Source organism: Micrasema longulum, unplaced genomic scaffold, assembly GCF_059751315.1.
Source record: "Micrasema longulum isolate JH-2025_06_02 unplaced genomic scaffold, ASM5975131v1 h1tg000319l, whole genome shotgun sequence".
NCBI classification, from domain to species: Eukaryota; Metazoa; Arthropoda; class Insecta; order Trichoptera; family Brachycentridae; genus Micrasema; species Micrasema longulum.
In genome coordinates this window covers 1051836-1074253 of record NW_028277523.1, presented here as the reverse complement: position 1 = coordinate 1074253, position 22418 = coordinate 1051836, and the positions used below count along the sequence as shown (strand labels likewise).

Genomic DNA, 22418 nt, shown 5'->3' with positions numbered 1-22418 from the left:
GCTATGTGTTTCTCTATGAAAAAAATATAAATCACAAACGCCAAACCAAAATACTGTCATTTGTGTGAAAATTTGTAATTTCTAGGGCTTTATTTGTACAAACTTCACATATCTCGAGTCACAATTATGTCTAATATTGATGCTCTTATACCTCATCTTTCGAAAATAAAAATTCCAACACAGGAGCAAAGAATTTACAAGGATGAGTGCGTGTATTCTTTTGACGACCCGGTGAGTTGCACAAAAATTAACCTGTCTTTCTAAAATTATAGATCAACTGCATGTTTTAAAAATGGTTTCGTTTACAACATTTACATTATTGATTCGATCTTTGCTCTTTAAAACAGTAATTAAATACTAATTTACGTCTACAGTTATTATCAATAGACTAATTACATCCAATTTAGTATAATCTTATAAAGTGTACATTTTAAATCTTTTATACTACTTAGGGGGATCAACGGCATTTTCCGTTGGTTGTGTATTTTATATTCCATACATGTTTTCCAAGAAATAGATTTGAATCAATACAATTAACAATATTGTTGAGTTTACGGCGTAATGACACATAAATACAGACAATATGAAATTGAAGAACATGGGGGCCAGATGAGTAAACTCCAAGCATATGATTCCTTAACTTTGGAGATTGCATAGACATAAATAATATTACTAGTAAATCTCTAAAAATGTTAGGCTTCGTGTTACGTGTGACTAAGGAATTAAAAAACATAGGCACTTCGAAGTTGATGTATACTTCATTAGTGAGAAGCCAGTTAGAGTATAACTCTACAATATGGACTCCTTACTACAAATGTCACCAAAATTCTCTTGAAAGAGTCCAAAAAAATTCTTACGGTATATAAATTTTAAACTTAGAATTGGTCATGAATTTTTAAATTACGATTTTTTACTAAAAACATTAAATTTATTAAAACTTAACTATAGAAGAAAAATTATAGACCTTTTAAATTTATTCTAAATTGTAAATTCAATATGGGATTGCCCTGAACTATTATCTCTCATCAACTTCAGGGTGCCTGGAAGAATGACTAGACAGGTGCCACCGTTTTGTAGCAACAATTCACGGACAGTGAATACTTGTAATGCCGTATTAAATAGACTTCATGAACTCAGCAATAGTTATTTCCTGATATATTTAATGTAGGGTATTGTTCCTATTGAACAAACCTTTTGAACTCTTTCAAAGATGGTGAATGGTAATTATATTTATTTATTCATGCATTTCATAATGTATATATATATACAGTTTTTTGTTCACTTTGCCTAGCTGTGTAAAACAGTACTTATGAATTTCTTGTTGTATTACTGTAGAATGTTTTATTATTTTAACTTTCTACTGAATATGCTGTATAATTTTTAGGTTAATTTTTTAAATATAAATCTTGTATAATTTTTAGGTTTAATTTTTTTTTATAAATCTTAGGTAAGGAAATTCATCTTTTCAAAATATATATAAATATATATATATATTAAGCCAAATATGTTAGTATTATAAATGTTTGTAAAAGGCAGATTTGCCGTTTATGTTAATAAAATAAAAAAATAAAATTGCCAGTTTCTTTTCAACCATTTTTGTCTCTTTTCTTTTTCATTTATTATTGTTAGAATAACATTTTATTATTATTATTATAAGATTCATTTTTTCTGTTAGTATTTTTCACATGTTGTTATAAATATTTTTTCATTATTGACTTTCCCGTCTCCCTTATTTATAGGAGTATGAAACTGGACTATATATATCTTTGACAAGTTTCCTCAGCTTTGGTCGCCAGTATGTGGAAGAGTATTTTCAACATTCCGGAAACCCAGTCTTCCTCCATATCAAGAGAGAGAAGAAAGCTGTAAGTCTTTTCACCATATTTTATTGATCAAATCCACATTCACTTTGCAACACTTGGTCCCCACTCTACCCCAACTTGATTTCCATTTTCTAATAGTGAGTTATTTACAACTCGTTGAAAATCCCCACCAAAATTTGAATATTTTGGTAAATTATAGGAACGCTAATATTTCTTTTCCTTTTAAAAAAAAAAGTTGAATTATTGTGTAATTTCTTCTCTACTTTCGGTGTCTCGTCGGGTCCCCCCGATGTTAGGGATCACTGCAGCAAAAGCATTTCTGCGCTGCGCTACTTTTATATTTTGCAGCCAGGACGAGTGATTCCTGGGAAAATATAACCAGAGCGGTTTCTCGTCGCCTTCTCTGGTGGATTTTTCTTTGTAGTTATCTCCTATAATCACACCATTATGATTGGCAACGGCCCAGGGTGGAATTCAACTGGGCGTTTGCAGCATTTTAAAGAATCCCATCCTCCAGCAAGATGTGACTCACTGCGACAGTTTGAACCTCTGTTTGTAATAATTGACTTGTGTAATAATAGGCTTTAAATGTTTATATTTGAAAAATTATTCTACTCTAGTAAGTAATCTCGCAATATTTAGAATGTTCAATTTACAATGTTTTTCTTTTTTATTTTTATTCTATACATTAACAATATTTAAGATACAGTATTTACAAAATAAACTGTATTCCAACTCCATTGGACCTGTGCAGAGTTGGGACTCGGACAATAAAAAAAAATTGTGCATAGTAATTCATAATATATATATCATTGCATCATTTATCAAGCGGCCTCCGTGGTGTAGTGGTCAAGACGCTTGACTCGCACACGGAAGGTTCCAGGTTCGATTCCCGGTGAGAACACAAAAATTAAATGGGATGTTTCTCGAGCCTGGGTGTTCTGTAAGGCAATTCACCACTGTAATTGGGCCTCCTGGCCTGTTGTGGCGCAATAAAATATAAAAAAGTAAGTAAAGTAAAATCAAGAATTCAAATGCCAACCAAAATGTAATGAACATCTAATAGCTTCCAAAACTATGGCCCTTTTGTACAGTGACGACCTCCATGGTGCAGTGGTTAAGATGCTTGACTCTCACACGGAAGGTTCCGGGTTCGATTATGTAATTCACCACTATAATTGGGCTTCCTGGCCTGTTGTGGTGTAAAAACATAATTTTATTATAATATTATTGTAACCAACTCTTTTATGCTATTCTTGTATGAGTGCTTTTTTATGTATGTCTTGTTGATACTTCTATATAAAAAATATACATCGAGCAGACTACGTTTGTCAAGTGTCCATGATAAAAAACAATAAACAAATAAGTAGATAATACAGCGATCTCTCAGTAATCCGGCAGATATCTACTGAAAATATATATTACTGAAAATGCCAGATTACTCAAAATCACTAATAATGACTCATTTAAACAACAGAAGCTATGTTTCATTGTATACATATACTGTATTATACACTACATCAACAGACTTGTGTAAGGCAGACAAAGTAGACACATACATCGCGCACAGCGGTCACTGACGCTTGTCTCCAATTGACCTGCTCGGTAACTGCCTGTATAAAAACACCGGATTACTGGCAATGCTAGAGAGGTGAAGTGCCGGATCATAGAGAGAGTATTGTATTGAGAAATAACCAGTTATCAACACACTTTTTATTCCATGCCAATAAAATTGGTGTTTGCTTAATTTAAAATAAAATGCATATATTAACAAGAAGACGTGATAACAACGATAAGTATTTTTTTGTATGGTTTCTTGCTTTTTCACTAGGTATAGTAATCTCTGCTGAGATAGCTAGCAATGTTTTATCTAATAAATACATTTTGAATGTATATTTAGATTACCCCAGAACAGAAGGGAGATGGCCCGGAAAAGAAGATTACTCGTCTCGCTATCGGTGTGGAAGGAGGCTTTGATCCAGAGTCTGCCAAAACCAAATTCGAGATAACAGATCACCTTTCAGTTGTCATCCTGCCAGAGTTCACCATCATTGCTTGGCCCAATGATACGCTACCAGAAATTGTAAGTGTGTATTTTTACGTGTAAAATTGTAAAAGCAAGGATGAAAGTAAGCTGAATGCTCTCAAAGTGGGATCTCTCGGGGGAGTATGTGGTAAAACTATCTATGGTGCGCAAATTTCGAGATGAAACAAGATTATTGACAAAATTAATAAAGGAGTGCTGCATTTGTTTGGACAGGGAAAGAACGGCTAAAAATATTCACGGTGGGAATGTTGATAGACGCAAAAAATGAGCGAGACCGAAAAAGACATGGCATGGCCAAATTTTAATTTGTGCGCATGAAAAGATGTATGAATATAGAGGAAACTAGGTCTGTATGCAAAGACAGAGTGGTGTGGCTCTCTGGGTTCTATCCTATCTGTCTGCCCCTACCGAGAAACGGCACGATGGTTTGTTTATATTTCTAAGTGTACATCTTCCTTTGCTAATAATACTATTTTTGTCGATAAAAGTTAACTGAGAAAATGCGTTGTTTTTTTTATATTGGTCGCCAGGAGTAAAAATTTAATTATGTTTAATTGTTCACGGAATTTTTCAAATTCGTCGAATAATTTCTTGCCTACTTTATACTATATTTTTTATTTTACTTATTTTTTAAAAGATAATCTAGCAGGGTAGGCACTGCTTATTTGCCTATATGGAAGGCACGTCATTGTCTACACTAACCAGACGAGACATAACATGAACTGTAATATGTTTATATAACCCTAACGGACTTTTAAAATTATAAATAAATGTTGTTTTTTTATTGCACTTTGGACACGGGACAGTTTGTTCTTTTTATACTTCTTTTCGTGCACTCTATTAAATACTTTCTTGGGCATCTAGGTTCAGCGTTCAGTTCGAGGTATTTTGGAAGCTGAGTCTCCATTGAAGTTAGCGGAACTGGAAGCTTTAGCTGGAACTTGGGATGGTGAAGAAAGAAAAGTTTCCAAGTGAGTACAGTTTTTTGTTTATTTACTATACAATATATTGATTTTTGTAATTTAAAACAGCGAATGAAAATTCTCACCAATTAAATCTTAGAAATGGTAGCAAACCGTTTTTTTAATAATTCAATTAAAACTGATATATAAACCTTAAAGCAATATTATAATATTCGCAAGGCACTAACCTGGATCCATTGTTATTCTCAATTTTCATTAATAATATTGAAAATGTAATTTTGAACTCGCGTTTTCTGTTGTTTGTGGATGACTTAAAACTATTCTTGAAGGTGACAACTTCTGACCATTTTCGTCTTCTCCAAGCAAATATATATAATATATCTGAATGGGAAGGGCGAAACAAACTTAGGTTTAATATTTCCAAGTGCTCGGTCACGTCCTTCACTAGGGCCCAAAAAACACCTATTTTTTTTGCTACAAAATGAATGACCAGAATCTGATACAAACATCGAATGTTAAGGATCTGGGCGTTAGATTTGTGAGCACTCTGACATTTCATGAACACAGAGACAATCAGTGGTAATGCATTGAAGATGTTAGGATTTGTTCTGCGCACTGTCAGGGTTTTCGAAAATACCCGCATACTGAGAACTCTTTACAACTCCTTGGTGCGAAGTAGACTCGAGAGTGGCTCGATGATTTGGGGGCCACATGAACTGAAGTACTCTCTTATGATAGAGAAAATCCAAAAAAAGTTTCTGAAATATCTCTACATGAGAGAGTGCGGGTATTATCCTTGGCTCTACCCGACCGAGTTTCTCCAAGGTATGCTTGGCTACAACAGCTTAGAGACTAGATATTTGAACCTCACGGAGCGAAAAAAATATTGAAAAGATCAGAAAAAGTAGTGAAGAAATTAAGTTAAATGATTGCACTTAGTAAAAATAATTAGTGAAAATTTTACGCTTAAATAATGTACAAGTAAATAGTGTTTTCCTTTCCATAACTTGGCCGGTCCCCCACAGAGCCAGAATGAGATAGAAAAATTTTATACCTAAAAAAAGGCGATAGAAAATCTTTTCATAGCTTCATGTTTGCAGACAAACATTTGAACATACTCAAAACATCGTTGAAATTGAATAACTTAATTTACCAATTATGACAATTTCACACTAGCTAGTTAGTGTAAACCGGCACGATAATATTATCAAACCATTGCCAGGCATGCTGCTAATCTTCTGCAGCTGGACAACGGAGTGAAGATCCCCCCAACTGGCTGGCAGTGCTCGAAGTGTGACCTGACGCAGAACCTGTGGATGAACCTCACCGATGGGACCATCTTGTGTGGACGGAAGTTCTTCGATGGCTCCGGTGGAAATGATCATGCAGTGAGTTTTGTACAATGAAGAAATTTAGTGGTTTTTAAATATTTTTAATAGACTATAGAACTAAGTAAAAAAAATATATGTATTAATGTATCATATTATCAGCGCTATGATTTTTTAAAGTTTCGTAACTTTGAAATTACTCCTTGTGTCACAAGTTCTCTTGGATGAGTTCTATCGATTGGTGAGTTGGCTTCCCGTAAACTAGAAATCTATCACAAAAACACTGCAAGAAACATTGATATCTTTGGAGACTTAAAGTGTTGTCAAGAGGAGAGCTTTGCAATTATTATCGCCGTACATAATATTTTATGTAAACCTGCCTTCTGCTTTCATTTTGTATTATTTTAAAATTTCTCTCTATGTTTGTGTTTAGTATAACTTTGAGATTTTTGTAACTCGCTTGCTGTAAACAGTTATAAAAGGTTACTGGCCGAATTATATTTTGTTTTGTATGTGTCTTGAGTATTGCCAGTAATTTGTTATTGGTAAGGTATCCAAAATAAAATGGTTTAATTGAATTAAAATCTTACTTTATTTTTTAAAATATATACAAGCATAATGGTGCTAATAGTTTATGTGGGTATTTTAGCAAGTATTGGTGATTTCTATATACATAGTTTGATAATGTCCTAACAAGACGAAACGCGTCACATTGTACAATCTTGTATATATTTTTAAAAAATTAAAGTAGAATTTAATCCAATAATATTTTATTTTGGATAACGTACCAATAAAGTTTAAATGGAATTCTGCCAATTAGCTGCATTCGCAATAAATAAGTAATTTGTTATTATTATTATTACAATAAAAATAGTTTTTAAATCATCACAAAATATTACCATAGCATTTTCTAATTTAACTCATATTTTTTTTTTTAATACTTGATAATTTTTTACTCATAAATTCATTTTTCTGTCATCATATCGTGCTCAAATGCTATGAAATGTATTAACAGCATTAAACAGTGTATCTTTATTTGTGCTGATGTGTTGAAGGAAATGTGAAATATTACATTGGCAAAGAACCTCAATCTATTAAAGGATTTTTAAAATTATATTAATAAAAGATGAGTGATACTTTATCCCCTAATTGTTATCACTTTTACGACATTTTCAAGACTGGTATCTTTACTATAAAATTAAATATATATGTAGGCGTTTCTTAAAACATATTGAAGATGGAACGTCTTTTATGGAGAGGGGTTTTAATGGACATTTTTATTCCTTATTGTTTTCCTAGGTCCAGCACTACGCTAATACGGCGTATCCGCTAGCCGTGAAACTAGGTACTATCACTTCAGAAGGTAAAGCCGACGTGTTCTCCTACCAAGAGGACGATATGGTGGAAGATCCCCTCCTCGTGGACCACCTCAAGCACTTTGGTATCAATGCCCAGAATATGCAGAAGGTAATTTCATTCCAACATTTATTCTAAACAACAATGCATAATATATTTTCTTTTTATACAAGGAAACCTATCCAGCATTTATTATTTTTTAGTATACTTGTAAAACACAGCAGATACAACACTTATACTAAAACACCAATGTACACCGATTTAATTGTAAATTTGATGGTTTGATACCTCTTCTATATACAATATCCACTTTTCTATGTTTTTGCACTCCACAGAATTGAATATTAGGAAAAACGCTATAAAACTTTCTTATGTATATTTGTTTCTTTTCATATAAGCTTACCTAGTAAATGAGATAAATGAAAAAAAGAAATATGTAATTGCACCAGAATCTTTTTTTACACTATGGATATGTTCCATGCAGTACCGTGTAAAAAAAAGTATACTTAGAAAAGAACAATGGTTGGTAGGGTTCGTTGCATAAAAATCTATTTGGGATTTTAAAAAAATGAAATTGTTAACTACTTTTGTGCCTTAATTTTATTTTTTAAATGTAACATGAAAACAAAACACTGAAAAATCATAACTAAAATTATTCACTATCAGACAATAAACGTACGCATTTACGCACATTTGATACGACATCACTTTCATCGCTTAGACCATGTGCAATATTTCCATCTAAATTTTGAATAAAATCAATAGTACAATTATATTATTACTACGCATTGTTAGATTAATGTTTAAAAAAAAAAAATTGTTTTTATTTTTATACCTTGTTATCTCGAAACTATGTGACAAAAAATGTGTAAAAAGTGGTTCCGGTGTACATAGTTCAGATTTTATAACAAACAAAATAAATTAATGACAATGAGGAAGTCCAGTGTTTTTTATTATTATTATTATTATTTGTTAATAGACTATTAAACTAAGCCGAAAAAAACGTTTTTGTTGCTTTGATTGATAAAAGTTTTGTATTTCTGAAATTACTCCGCATGAGGACGTCTCAAGTTCTCTCTGGCTTCTTCTCGGTCAGTTCTGCCCATTGGTCCGTTGACGGTAAGTAAACCGGAAATCTTCCACAACTGTCTTGTCATTGGTCGATTCATATCAACTAGTGACGTCGTTCTAAGTTGTTTGTTTTTATTTAAATATTTTTTACGTACATTTTCAAGAAACTTTGCCGTACAATTTCACGCTCTAATTTTACCCTCAGGGAAGAAAACATTTTTTATATCCAATTCCCCGTAGGGCTGAACTTATTCATTATTAAAATATAGGCATCGGTTACATGTCTCCATGTTATTATTAATAAATTCTAGTACAACTATTTTATTTGCATAGAAGAATAATGCTAGTACTTAAAATTTCACAGACAGAGAAATCCATGGTCGAGCTGGAGCTAGAAGTGAACCAGAGGGCGTGGGAGTGGGGCGCCCTGCAGGAGTCCTCCAGCTCACTGCAGCCCACCCACGGCGCGGGCCTTACGGGCCTCTTGAACCTCGGCAACTCCTGCTACCTCAACAGCGTAATGCAGGTACTGTGTGTACGCGTATATTGGCCAGACGGGCAATCTAGCTTTAACAGGAGCTGAGTACAGCCTGTGCATCGAAACGACAAATAATCTGCCATTGATTATTTTGTTCATACATTAACAAAATGTTACAAATCATCAATTGACTGGTAAAGCTCGCGTACAGATTTATGATGGAGTGACTTTTTGTCACCAAGTTCTATATTTTTCAACAATATCTGGCATGAAAAAATCACTAATTCCGGTAAGTGATCAGAAATGTGTGTTAATAATTTATATAAATCTAAATCTGTCAACCTGTCAACTGATGAAATATTCTGTCAGTACACATATTCAAACTGAGGTTATGAGTGCACTATCTGCGCGTGTGCCAGCACTTCTCGGATTATGTGTACTGTCTTCTCCCTCTAACGTATAATTTTCCGCTGTGAAACATAATCTATCTCGCTCAAGCTACAGTTTCACCACATTTGGCACTTTTCGTACAAATTTAGAGTTTATTTATTTATTAACGGACATTGTCCATGTATACAATTTATAAGGTTTAAATATTACAATAAAAGAATAGTTTAAAACATTTAAAGAAAAAAGAAAGAAGCATTGACAAACATAAGGGACATCGAGACAAGATCTGGACTATTTATTTAGTGCTCGTTTTTAGTTTAAGGCTCATGCAAAACGAAATATGCCCGGTGACGATTAGCAGATCCGTCAGTTGACAAAATATCAAGGTCGTCTGCTGGAGAGGATCTTGCTAAACGTTTTAGCACTAGTATTGAAAAAAATATACACATAATGTTGACAGGCTCTAACCATACGTAATTTCACTAAACACTTATCATTTTTTCTTTCCACATATTACTAACATTGAACAGAAATTTCTTGAGAAAGCTGACAGAAAGACATTTTAGGTTTAAATAATATTGTTTTCCAATGAACCTATGTATCTACATCAATATTCATCATTTGCAAAAGTTATAATTTAACTACTCAAACGGTAAAAAAACTTCATTCGATGTTTCTACTTTATTTTCAGGTTATCTTTAGAATTCCCAGTTTCATCAAACGTTTTGTGGACCAGTCTCCGGAAGTATTTAGCAAGTTCCCGTCAGATCCTGTCAACGATTTCAATATCCAAACGTAAGAGAAACATGTACTGATTATTTATATGAAACTAAATTTGTGTCATAAAGCCCATTTACACCTAGATAATACAATATTGTTCTGTCCTAGGACTCGACCATTGTCCGAGAGCTAAATAAATAACTTGAAAATGTTATATACAAGTTACCAAGTCAGTTAAATGTGATGAAATTCTTTCGAGTGTATGTAATATGTATTGTAGGTACATTTTTTTTTTAAAAGAAAAAAGAAATATTTGCGTTCTTATGATTTACCCAAATATTTCATTTTGAGGGCCATTTTCAACGAGTTGTAAATAACTCACTATTAGAAAATGGGAATCAAGTTTGGATAGAGTGGGATTCGAACCACGGACCTTTGAGCCGCGAGTCCGAGACACTAGCCACCGGACCACAACCCGATTCTCTTTAATGATCAATTATTTACTATGTATTGTTCTCACAGGTCAAAGCTCGGAGTAGGTTTGATATCAGGCCGGTACGCCTTTCCTTCTGACGATGGCTCCCAGAAAGGAATCTCCCCTCAAATGTTCAAGAGTCTCATCGGCAGAGGGCACCCAGAATTTAGTACCAAAAGGCAACAGGACGCCCAAGAGTTCTACATGCACTTCCTGGAGATTTTAGAAGTATGTATGTTTAAATGTGGCTAGATCTGTTTTGCCAAAGCTTTCATGGCCGTCCTTGTCCTGCGTATTTATTTACACTCGTCTTCTATTCACACCTGTTCATCCATCATTCATTTTGCACTGCAAAAATTAACAGGGTTTCACGGTTTTACTTGTGCGTCTCTATCTTATGTACTGCTTTTTGTCTGCGTTCTTTTTTCCTCAAAAAAGCATCCAAACAGATTTTGAACTGGTTGATGGAATGGACAACTAGGCTTTCCAATCTGAATCCTCCCTGCTGAAAGGGATTTTTTCTTAGGATTGAGATGCAATGAGGAAGTGCAGCCCTATGGGAAATTGGATATAAAAAATGCATTCTTAAATTAGAGCATTAAATTGTACTGCGAAGTTTCTTGGAAATGTATGAAAAAAATAAAACAAATGATTTAAATAAAAACGAACTACTTTGCATGACGTCACTAGCTCTTCCGAATCAACCAATGATGAGGGAGTTGTGACATATATTCGGTTTATGCCAAGGTAACTGACCAATAAGCAGAACTCATCAAGAAGATACAATAAATTTATTTTTTTAAATTTCACTTAGTTTAATAGTCTATAAATAGATATAAAAAAAACCACTGAACTTCCTCATTGAAGAAGATAGAGCTTCCAGTTGTGACCCCGTAAATTGGCGCTGGGATTTCATTTATACATCTCGTGCAGGGGGCAGTCATAGAAATCATTTCGTATCTTATAAATTTAATCAAGTCCCTTCTCTTCCGTCACTCTTTAAATTATGTAAGTCCTAGTGCTTTTAATCTATCGTGGTAGGACATCCTTTTGAGTTATTTGGGGATTGTCATAGCATATCTTTGGAATTTTTCCAGTAGCTCCATATCTTTAGTGAAGTAGCGACTCCATACTTGGTACCCATATTCCAATAGAGGTCCTACATAGGTGTAGTATATTTTAAGGAATATCTCCGGATTAATATTTTGGAATGCCTTCTTAATAAAATTAATGATTGACTTGTATTTACGTTTGATCAAAACATACATTTCAAAAGTTATCCATCACTTAAATAAATAATGAAAGAGTTTTACTTACTCACCATTGGAATCCTTTTATACAGTACTGTATTTTATCCAGAATATGTTTATGTAAGATACTATCGCCACTTTAATAAATAATACAAATTGACTCAATTTGAAATTTGGCTTTCCAGCGCCACTGCGGCAGCGGTCCTAACCCAGCGAGCTGCCTGGCCATGAACGTGGAGGAGCGCATGCAGTGCGGGGAGTCGGGACAGGTGCGCTATGGGTGCCGGAGCGAGAGCTGTTTGGGGCTAGCTGTGCCACTGGCTGCAGCCTCCAACCGCCCACAAGTGGAGGCCTACGAAGCCGAAAGGAGGCGCCTCGAGGACTTGGGCGGGAGGCTGTAAGTTCCCGTATACATTTGCAGCATGTTAAAACAAATACAGCATTCTCCACTTTCTTTAGTTTTGAGTAATATGCAATAGATGTTTTTTTTTAGTACTTTTCCCAGACTGCAGGCATAATTTATTATTTTCTGTAATAATTGTTGCCAGAAAATACTCTCTGTATATATTTTATTACAATAGGGATGCCATGTGCGTTGGAAAAATTACCGCACATTATTTTGTTTGAAATTATTTATGTCCTTTCATTTCCCATGACACCAAAGATTCTTTTCAAAAAAGTATTAGATACTGTTTTTCATCTATTATCAGCCCAAGTGACAGTTATTGCACAAATTTACATTCACAAGACTATCTTTTGTCTCGTTTACCAAGATTTTCTCGACTGGACAAAAACAGACTGTCCTATCTAAAAATGAATATCTAGTAGCATCTTGAATATTAACCAACCTTAATTTTAACTTTATAATATTAATATGTATATTTTTTGGGTAAACGTTTACCCTGAAGATGACTGACTCCTGCAATGGTAGCCGAAACGAATCCAACTTATGCGGGGTCACCCAAAAAAGATACATATTGATAACGGTGACCGTGAAAATCTACGCACAGACATAATATTGTCGGTGTATACTATTCAATCATTTTCCCAGGGATCCTTCTCTCCTGGTCCGACCCCACATACCGTTCAAGGCGTGTATAGAGGCCTTTGCGCAGGAGGAGAAGGTGGAACAATTCTTCAGTGCAGCAGTCAACAGAAAAGTCACAGGAATCAAGTAGGTTCACAATAATTAATATTCAATTTATACTTTTACTAAAGTGGAAATCTTCCAACCGAGTAATACACATCTTGACCCTGGCAAAGTGATCATTTTCTCTTAAGTTATTTTAGTAATATTATTTTTAGTAATAGTATTTTTGTTTATCATCATCATCATCATTTCCCTATCTGCGCTCAGTGGTGCATAGGGCTCTGCATTGACACTTCAATCACAGTGTATCTAGATCATTTTTGTTACACGGACAATAGGGAAATATCCTTTTTTTTTTAAACATTTTTAAAGTAAAAAAGGTCTATGAAATACTGTCCAGTAAAAAAAAAATTGTTAATTATTAGCAGCATAAAAAATACTTTTAAACTTGTAATTTTGAATTCCAGCAAAAACGGTGATTTCATTGGCCATCCCCTAATACGTCACGATTCATGTTTATTTGTTCGTGGCCATAGAAATTTGTGTAGAACAATATCACGAATCTTGACATCACAACAATCAAGGACAAACACGTTGCATTCTTCTTTGAACGTATTTTTATTAAATTTCTTTTTTACATTTATGTATGAACACATCTCCACAATATCGGTGAACGGTGCACTAAAATCTACTTTGGCAAACAAATGTTTATCGCAGGAGGCTAAACTAGCAGTTCACAACGGAGTTCTAGTTCCAACTCTAATGTATGGGAGCGAAGTATGGAATTGAAAAAATGATGATGAAAGTAGGTTGAATGCTGTCGAAATGCGATCCCTCAGGCGAATGTGTGGTAAAACGATGCATGATAGGTGCACAAATGTCGAGATCCGTGAAGTGTGTAAGGCTGAGACATGCATTATTGACAGAATCAAGAAAGGGGTGCTGCGTTGGTTTGGACAGTAGAGCGAATGGACAGCGAAAGAACGGCTAAAAGGATCTACGATGCAAATGTTGATGGATGCAGAAAACGAGGAAGACCGAGAAAGACATGGCACGATCAAGTCCATCAAATACTTGAAGATGGACATGTCAAAAGTAGGAATAATCGACGTGCGTGCATGAGAAGATGTATGAATGTAGAGGAAGCGAGGTCTGTATGCCAAGATTGAGTGTTATGACGTTCTATCCTCTCTGCCTACCCCTACGGGGAAACGGCGTGATGGTTTGTTGTTGTTGTATTTTGAAAATACAATTAATAATTCTAAATCCATTTCATATATTTTTATCGGTATTCGTAGTATATATGGCAAAAATTAATGGTAAAGTGAGACGAGGACGGCCAAGGAAGACGTGGCGTGATATGATAAACCAAAATCTTAAGTCTGGCCATGTCAACAGCAGACAGAACCGAAGGGGATGTATGAATGTGGAAGAAGCTAGGAATATATGCCAGGATAGACGTGTGTGGCCGTCCACTCTCTCTGCCTACCCCTATGAGGAAATAGCGTGATGGTAGCAGTAGTAGTAGTAGTGGTATTCGTAGTATGTGATATTTCCCTATTGAAATATTGCAATGTTAAACCACCATCGAAACAAATATTTCACGTCGACCCTGCCAGGAATCGAACCCGGATTCTCTAAAATGGTAAGCGAATGGCCAACCACTACACTACACTACAAGGCCGACTTACCCCACTTAATTTCCTTTTTCAGGATTTTCACCTAAGAGTCGAAATCGCTCGTCCAGGATTCTGGTTCTATTTCACACACTGTACTGTGTTCTGTTAGGGAAATAGAAAATGACCTTGATTTCCCACTAAGATGTAAAGAGAACAATATGAACAGTGAGGAAGTTCAGTGGTGTTTTAAATTTTATATTTGTTAATAGACTATTAAACTAAGCCAAAACATTTTTTTTTCAATTTTTATGTAACGTATTATCAGCGCTACGATTTTTTAAAGTTTTGTATTTCTGAAATAACTCTGCGTGTGACGTCAGAGGTTTTTTTCCAGTTTATTTATTGTGGATAACTTATATAGCGCCATTTTCGTAATGAAATACCTCAAGGGCGCTTTACATTATGATTCTATTGTTAAGTTAATTTAATTGAAGCTTTTAAATTTGTAATTTAATTAAAATAATTTATTTTGTTGTCACGTGCTACGGATTTATTCAAATGATTTAGAGAACAAGTGGGTTTTAAGTTTTTTCCGAAACATCACTTCACTTTCACAGCCTCGCACCTCTGCTGGGAGAGCATTCCATGCCATAGGGCCTGCGACCGCAAATGCGCGCTCACCAAATTTAGTGCGCTGTTTGCGTAGAGGTATAATAACTTTTCCTCTCGCCGTAGACGTATTCGACCCTCTGTGGAAAACGTAGCCAGTGTAGTTATTCTCGATCAGTTCTTCTCATTGGTCCATCCACGGCAAGCAAACCTTCCATAACTCTCATATCATAGGTTGATTCTTATGAACCAGTGACGTCATTCAAAGTAGTTCGTTTTTATTAAAATGTTTTTTTTTTGTACATTTTCAGGAAACTAGCCTACAATTTAATGCTCCAATTTCTACCGCGCCCAAGAAAACATTTATTGTATCCAATTTCCCGTAGGGCTGAAGTTCCTCATTAGTATATAAATAATGTCACCCTTAGGTACCAGCAGTTACTCATTAAACGTTCATTCAGTTGAACACTCAGTTCAGTCAGTAACTCTTGCGCTACATTACCAATTCTGCATTATTCAACATCTAATACACATCCAAGCCTCAACATCGTTTAATTCTGTCAATCTCCAACTGGGGTAGGAACTCCCTGCATCCATAAGCATAAATATTTTGGTCTTTCTATTATGGTTTTTCCTTTCAGAACTACACGACTATCTACGTTTCCCGACTACCTGATGATCCAACTGAAGAAATTCACACTTCGCTCCGATTGGGTTCCCATCAAGCTCGATGTAGAAGTTGGTGTAAGTGATATTTATTTATTAAAAAATATATATGTACAGTTCCCGGGACTATATATCGTACATCGGCACTTAGAAAGAGTCTGTCGGCCATTTCATCAAACTTGACATTGTAGAGCGTCGTCTCTGTTGCACGATTCAAATTCCAATACATTTCGTGTATTTTTTATCAAACTGTGTAAATATTAGGTACACATCATGATATTTTTGAACCCTGCCTAACTCAAATTGACCAAAACCTGACATAGGCACTTCCAGCATAAGCTCCCAGATATTTCATCATCGCCGTTCGGGCAAAAGTCACTAACCCAGAAAACACCATTTTGAGATTTTTATTTAAAAATTATCATTTAACATGTTTATTGTTTTATTATGCAATTACCTAAACACAAACAATATGTTTTTTAGGAAGAATTCTGTCATACTTAAAAAATGATAAAAATCTGCCTAAACTGTCATAAATTGTACCCGCGTTTTGTGATTTATGTTTCCATCCACTGTTTTACACTGACAACAAATAATTTCGACTTACGCATCTTTTTTCTAACTAAGTAAGTAACCTCGGCCTCTTGAAGAACATAATTTCACACTTGGAACGGCATATTCAATTAAAAACGGACTTTCTTAGGGTTAGTGACTTGCCTAAACTGCAAGGATGTATAATATTTTGTATAATACTATATTTGTTATGTGTGTTTATATTGTAGATGCCCTGGGAAATGGACATTAGTGAACTGAGAGGAACAGGATTAAAGGAAGGAGAGACGGTATTACCAGAACTTACTGTTGACATTCCCGCACCCAAATTTGATGAAGCCATCCTTTCGCAATTGGTAAATTTCATATTATTATTATTATTTAGTTAAAGGAAGCATTTACTGGTGTACCCTTACATATATGCTTAGAGTGCATATTTTCTCTGTCATTCTTCCTTTAAAATATCATCCAAGCCATATTCAAATTGATTGACCGTAGTGAAACGGACAACTATGTTTGTTAAGTCCACGTCTGAAACCATGCATATATTTGTATGTATATATTTTTTGTGTGCAGACGGTTGAAGAATATAGTTCTGTGTGTGAAGTAGAGCCAGGATCCAAGACGAGTGCTTTCGATTAGATGGCTACTCTCGGGTAATAATCCTAAATAAGGAATCGGGTGGAGATAAGTCCACCTCTTAGTGTAGTGATTGGCGAATTCCTAGCAAATTCAACATGAAGTTTTGCTTTTAAAGGTAATTTAAAATGCAAAATTTCATTGTTCCTAGACTAGCACCTTATGTGTTGGACTGATCACCATACATTTATTTAAGAAATCATGAAAATACGTTGCATTTGGTTAAACAATTTAGTGCCCTATGCACCACTGGGTGCAGAAAGGAAAATGATGAAATATGTACACCCATGGACAAATAATAAATAATATTAAATAAATATTCTCAATTGCTTGGATTTTTTCAAATATATATTTTTGTAGATTTGATGACTAAGTAATGTTTCCAAGTAAAATATAAAAATAAAAGCTTAATATATATTTATAAATAGTGTTTTTCCAGGTAGCAGCTCCGTTACCATTGTTCTTGTACCCGACACAATTGATTTATGGCACTATGTCTTTATTGGCAATCGCAAATAATTACGTTTGGTTAATAGATTTGTGTGAAGGGTAAACAGACCGATATTTTAAACAAAAGAATATAAAAATAAAAGTATCATTTTTGGTTCGATAGTATTTTAATATTTTGTAATATCGCTTTTGCTCTTAATCACTAAAGAAATTCCGTTTGACATCGACAAATATAAATTATTCATAATATCTAATGATATTTCATGTTCCCAAACATGGTTAATGATTTTAATCAATTCGTGGGTATTTTTGGCCCGTTTATTCGCAACTTTTTGTTTCGTTATTGCCCATAAATTTTCTATCGGGTTAAGGTCCGGACTGTTTCCAGGCCAACTCAGTGATGTAACTCCAAAAGACTCTTTGAATTCAGTTACCTGTAAGAAAGATATGATATTACAAACCAAGTTACAACAATTTAAATTTATAAAATAAAGTTATATACTCACAGATCGAGCTCGATGGCAAGGCGTAGAATCATCTTGGAATATAGGATTTGAATTAAATTGTGTAATGTCTTCAACTGTAGGAAACAAATGATTTTCCAAAATAGTTTTGTATTGTATGGCATTCATGGTGCCTTGGACTATCTGTAGTGGACCCAAACCATGAGCTGTCATGCACCCCCATATCATGACATAGGGTGTATGCTTTACTGTTCGGGTAATACATTTAGGGTGAAATCTTTCGCCAGGTTTTTGCCGGACTATCGTCTTGCCATCTGGACCAAACACATTAAATTTAGATTCATCGTAAAAAATGACTTGTTGCCAATCGTCTATTGTCCAATTTTGGTGCATTTTGGCTCAATCTAGACGAGCCTTCTTCATTTTCTCCGTTAAAAGGGGTTTTTTTTTGCGGGACTTCTTGCTTGGAACTCCTGCTCCAATAATCTCCTGGAAACCGTCCTCACCGAGAATGTGGTTTGGCACGTAGACTGGATCTCTCCGTGTATTTCTGCAGCAGATAGAAAACGATTTCGGTTGATAAGCTTGGCAACCAGCCGATCTTCTCTAGGAGTTGTCTTGCGCTGCCGACCACTTCCCTTTTTTCGCTCCAGAGAGCCGGTTTCACAATTTTGTTTTAAAAACTTTCTCACAGAACACTCCGAGAAACCGATTCTACGAGAAATTTGACAATTCGACATATTTTCCTGTGACAGAGTAATAATTTTCGATTTTACCGCGATAGACATTTGACCCGAACTCTCCAGATTTTCGTAGCGATGTTTCTTCAGACGTAGTTTTTAAAAGACTGATAAAGCTTTTAAAAATGTAATTACTTTAAATGTGTAGCCAATATATTCCTTAACAATAAACAAAAGCAATTATTAAATAATAAAATCGTTTCTAAGAAATAGAGTCAGGTAAACACGGAATTACGGATATGGGGGTAAGTGCGAACTTTTTTTTGTCCATAGGTGTATATAATTCAAATATGTATACTGAAAGAGATCAGTTTGTATGTTTCCAATAATTATACTAGAGCGAGATCTCGTGTTCTGTTTTACGCACTCAGAAGCCGTACAAATGCAAGTCAGAATTCACCCATAATAGTTTGATTGCTGAATACGGCTTCAGCGGATGATATGGATCTATTTTTCTGTATATATCGGCAGTTTAGCAGCTATCTGCTTTCTATTCATTAACTTTCAACTTATATTTACAGTCTGCATTATGTGACGAGTTAAATAACCCGTAAAGACTACGATTGTCAAATGAATATGTATTATTTAAATTTTAAGCGAGCAGCTTAAAGCTTGTATACTTCAATCTATTTTAACAAAAGTCAGTGGTTGGCGTATTTAAACTTTTCCAATACAAATCTAGCCTATTTTTAATGATATTGTGACTAGCTCTTGTGGCAGCTTATTTCAACCATCAATAACCCTATTGCCCAGGAAATGCTTCCGTGGGTTTAAGTTGAATCTATATATAATATGTATATATATATATATATGTATAATGTTATTTTGGGTATATATTTTTAGATGGATATGGGCTTCCCTCCCGAGGCATGTAAGAAGGCCCTGTTTTTCACCAAGAACAGTGGTCTAGAAGCGGCCACTAACTGGGTCATGGAACATATTGCAGATTCTGACTTCGCAGACACATTTGTGCCACCGGGAACCAATAAAGCCCGTAAGTTAAAATTAAACATTCTACCTAGTAAATTACATGTTTGACAGAACAAACTAGAGGATGGGTCATGGGGTCTACCGCAAACTCTGAATTTGGGTAAAGAAATTTTAGGTTTTTGTGTCCCAAAATATACCATGTATTGCCCAATCATTGTAAAATCATTCGCCCGGATCCAATTTGATACATTTACAAAAAATCGATTACTGGACTTGGGTAGAGAGAATTCGGGATGTTGTTCAAATGTATTTCATATTTTTTTTTTTTTTTAAATAGAAAAGGGATATTTAATATTATAAAATTGTATACTAAATTCACTAGTAAAATATCTGCCTTAAAACAGGTTGTACCTAGTTAGGCAGACTACACACAATCCAGAGATATCTATTATCATAAAAAATATAGTAGATAAAGGTATTGTAATTTTGCTAATAAACTATTTTTATTTTTTGCACCACAACAACCCAGAAGGCCTAGTTACAGTGCTGAATTACCGCACACAACACCCAGGCTTGAGAAAAATCACATTAAATTTTTGTGTTCTCACTGGGAATCGAACCCAGAACCTTCTGTTTGTGAGTCAAGCGTCTTGACCACGGAGGCCGCAATAATAATAATAATAACAAACAAAATAAGCCGTAGCTTGTCATGCCCATGAGAGGATAATTTTAGAAAAGTCTCGACGAAATATTTCATCATACTAAGAGTTAAATTAATGTTTTCAGAGAGCAGCGTACCACAACCCAATGAATGCGATGTTGAAATGTTAATGGCTATGGGCTTCTCTCGCAAGCAGTCAGAACAAGCACTGAAGCAGACCCAGAACAATGTGGAGAGAGCGGCCGACTGTCTCTTTACCAATTCTGTGGTCTTTGAAGAAGAAATGGAAGTTGCTGGAAACAGTGGCGTTAGTAAGGAACCTCAATTCACGGATGGACACGGAAGTAAGTTTACAGTTTTTTTCATTTTTAGATAAACACTATTATTATTATTAAATTTAGGACACGCATCCATCGGCTGATGTGACCCTATCTTGTCTTTCTGGTAAGCTTATTTCACTTCCTATATGTTTTTTTTTTTTTCATGTATTAACAGATGGTACTGTAACTATTTCTTGAGGCAGACAACTCCACGCATCCGCAGATCTGGCATTGATAAAATGTTTAGCTGGGTTGAAGTTGAACTTTGGCTTCTCTAACTTATCAAATCTCCTCTTGTTGCGTATTCCGGCTAAATCAATGAAACTCGTAAAACATTCAATTAATATTTTGAATATATGTTAGTATAATGTCACCTACTAATACTGTGGGACATAGTTTAAGACACTCCTCTCGCACATACATATATAATATATGTATTATATGTAGAGAATATTGTATCTTTGTATCCAGGCCGATTAAGGATGCATTTCTGTGTGTGAAATAGAACCAGAATCCTGGACGAGTGCTTTCGGCTTGATTGCTACTCTCGGGTAAAAAGCCTGAATAAGGAAATCAATTGGAGTTAAATCATACTATGCTTGAGGTCCCAGGTTCGAATCCTAGGAAGGTCGACATAATTTATTAAAAAGGTTGTTCTAAACTGCGATATTTCATGCTCCTGGACTGGCACCTGAAGCATAAGGCTGGTCACCTTACCGTCATGTAACAGATGATCAATATACGCTGCATTTAGTGTACGGACGTATGCGGACACGAATATGACAAACTCGGATGATAACTGTCATCCAGCGGAGACTATACTGTTGGCTGGGTTATATACTGCGGATGCCTCATGAAAGCCTTAACCACGCTACTTTACAAGACATCAGGTTCTCGACATCCTGGGCGTTGGCAGTTCATGACAAAACTACAGGTGAACACCGTTTACTCCTACTAAGGAGCGGACATGGAATGATGACATATTTATTGGACCCAACATCAAAAGAATTCTTTGTACCGATTTAAAGTTGTAACATACTAAACATGTATTGGTTCTAGTAGTTAGCGAACACCGAATACTTTATTCAATTATATTTAACCGCAATTTATTTATTTCCTCTGAAATCAGATTTAGTGCTTTTGATAGAAAACTCTGGCGTGTAATGACCCTTAGCTAAAAGCTGTATCTTGTTACTATTCAATATGACGTGGTATCTTTTGGCTATAATAATAAAGGATGAATGTTTTTGTGAAAAATCGCCTCAAGCCCGCTGATATTATTTAATTAGGTATTAAAAAACGACGTTTACTTGTAATAAACAATTAATGTTTCCAGAATACAAGCTGATAGCCTTCATCTCCCACATGGGCACCTCCACACAAGTGGGCCACTATGTATGCCACATCCTACACGAAGGGCGATGGGTCATATTCAACGACAACAAAGTGGCCTTCTCAGAGAATCCACCAAAGGACCTGGGCTACCTTTATCTATATGAAAGACTGTGATAATCAAACCACAACCAAATCAATCAACTCGCTATGATCCCTGTCTAATGTTTTAAGGTGTGATTACATTTTTATTTTGTAAAGCTTTTTTTATGAAAATGTTCTCGTGAAATAAACACAAACTCTGCGTTAACTGTTGTTTTATTGTAGTTTATACTGCTCTTTCCATTCATTTTGTCCTTTTTCTAAATCTGATACTTGTATTGCTTTTTTCACAAGTTTTTTAAAAAAATAAATGTCATCCCTTTTTAAAAATATTTAAGTAATGTTGCGATACAATAAGTTACGCAAGATTCGATCACAGAAAT

At 34.9% G+C, this 22418-nt stretch overlaps 1 protein-coding gene across 1 annotated transcript; it reads left to right on the top strand.

Moving 5' to 3' along the window:
- Positions 1–5: 5 nt before the first annotated feature.
- On the top strand, positions 6–22243 carry Usp5 (ubiquitin specific protease 5). The gene is made up of 16 exons (XM_088224918.1): positions 6–231; positions 1740–1865; positions 3724–3906; positions 4735–4841; positions 6016–6181; positions 7421–7588; positions 8913–9074; positions 10108–10211; positions 10659–10839; positions 12047–12258; positions 12913–13035; positions 15821–15923; positions 16628–16753; positions 19534–19684; positions 20407–20625; positions 21938–22243. Exons 1-16 carry the CDS (start codon positions 127–129, stop codon positions 22108–22110), a joined length of 2409 nt encoding a protein of 802 aa, XP_088081044.1. The 5' UTR covers positions 6–126; the 3' UTR covers positions 22111–22243.
- The last annotated feature ends 175 nt before the right edge of the window (positions 22244–22418 follow it).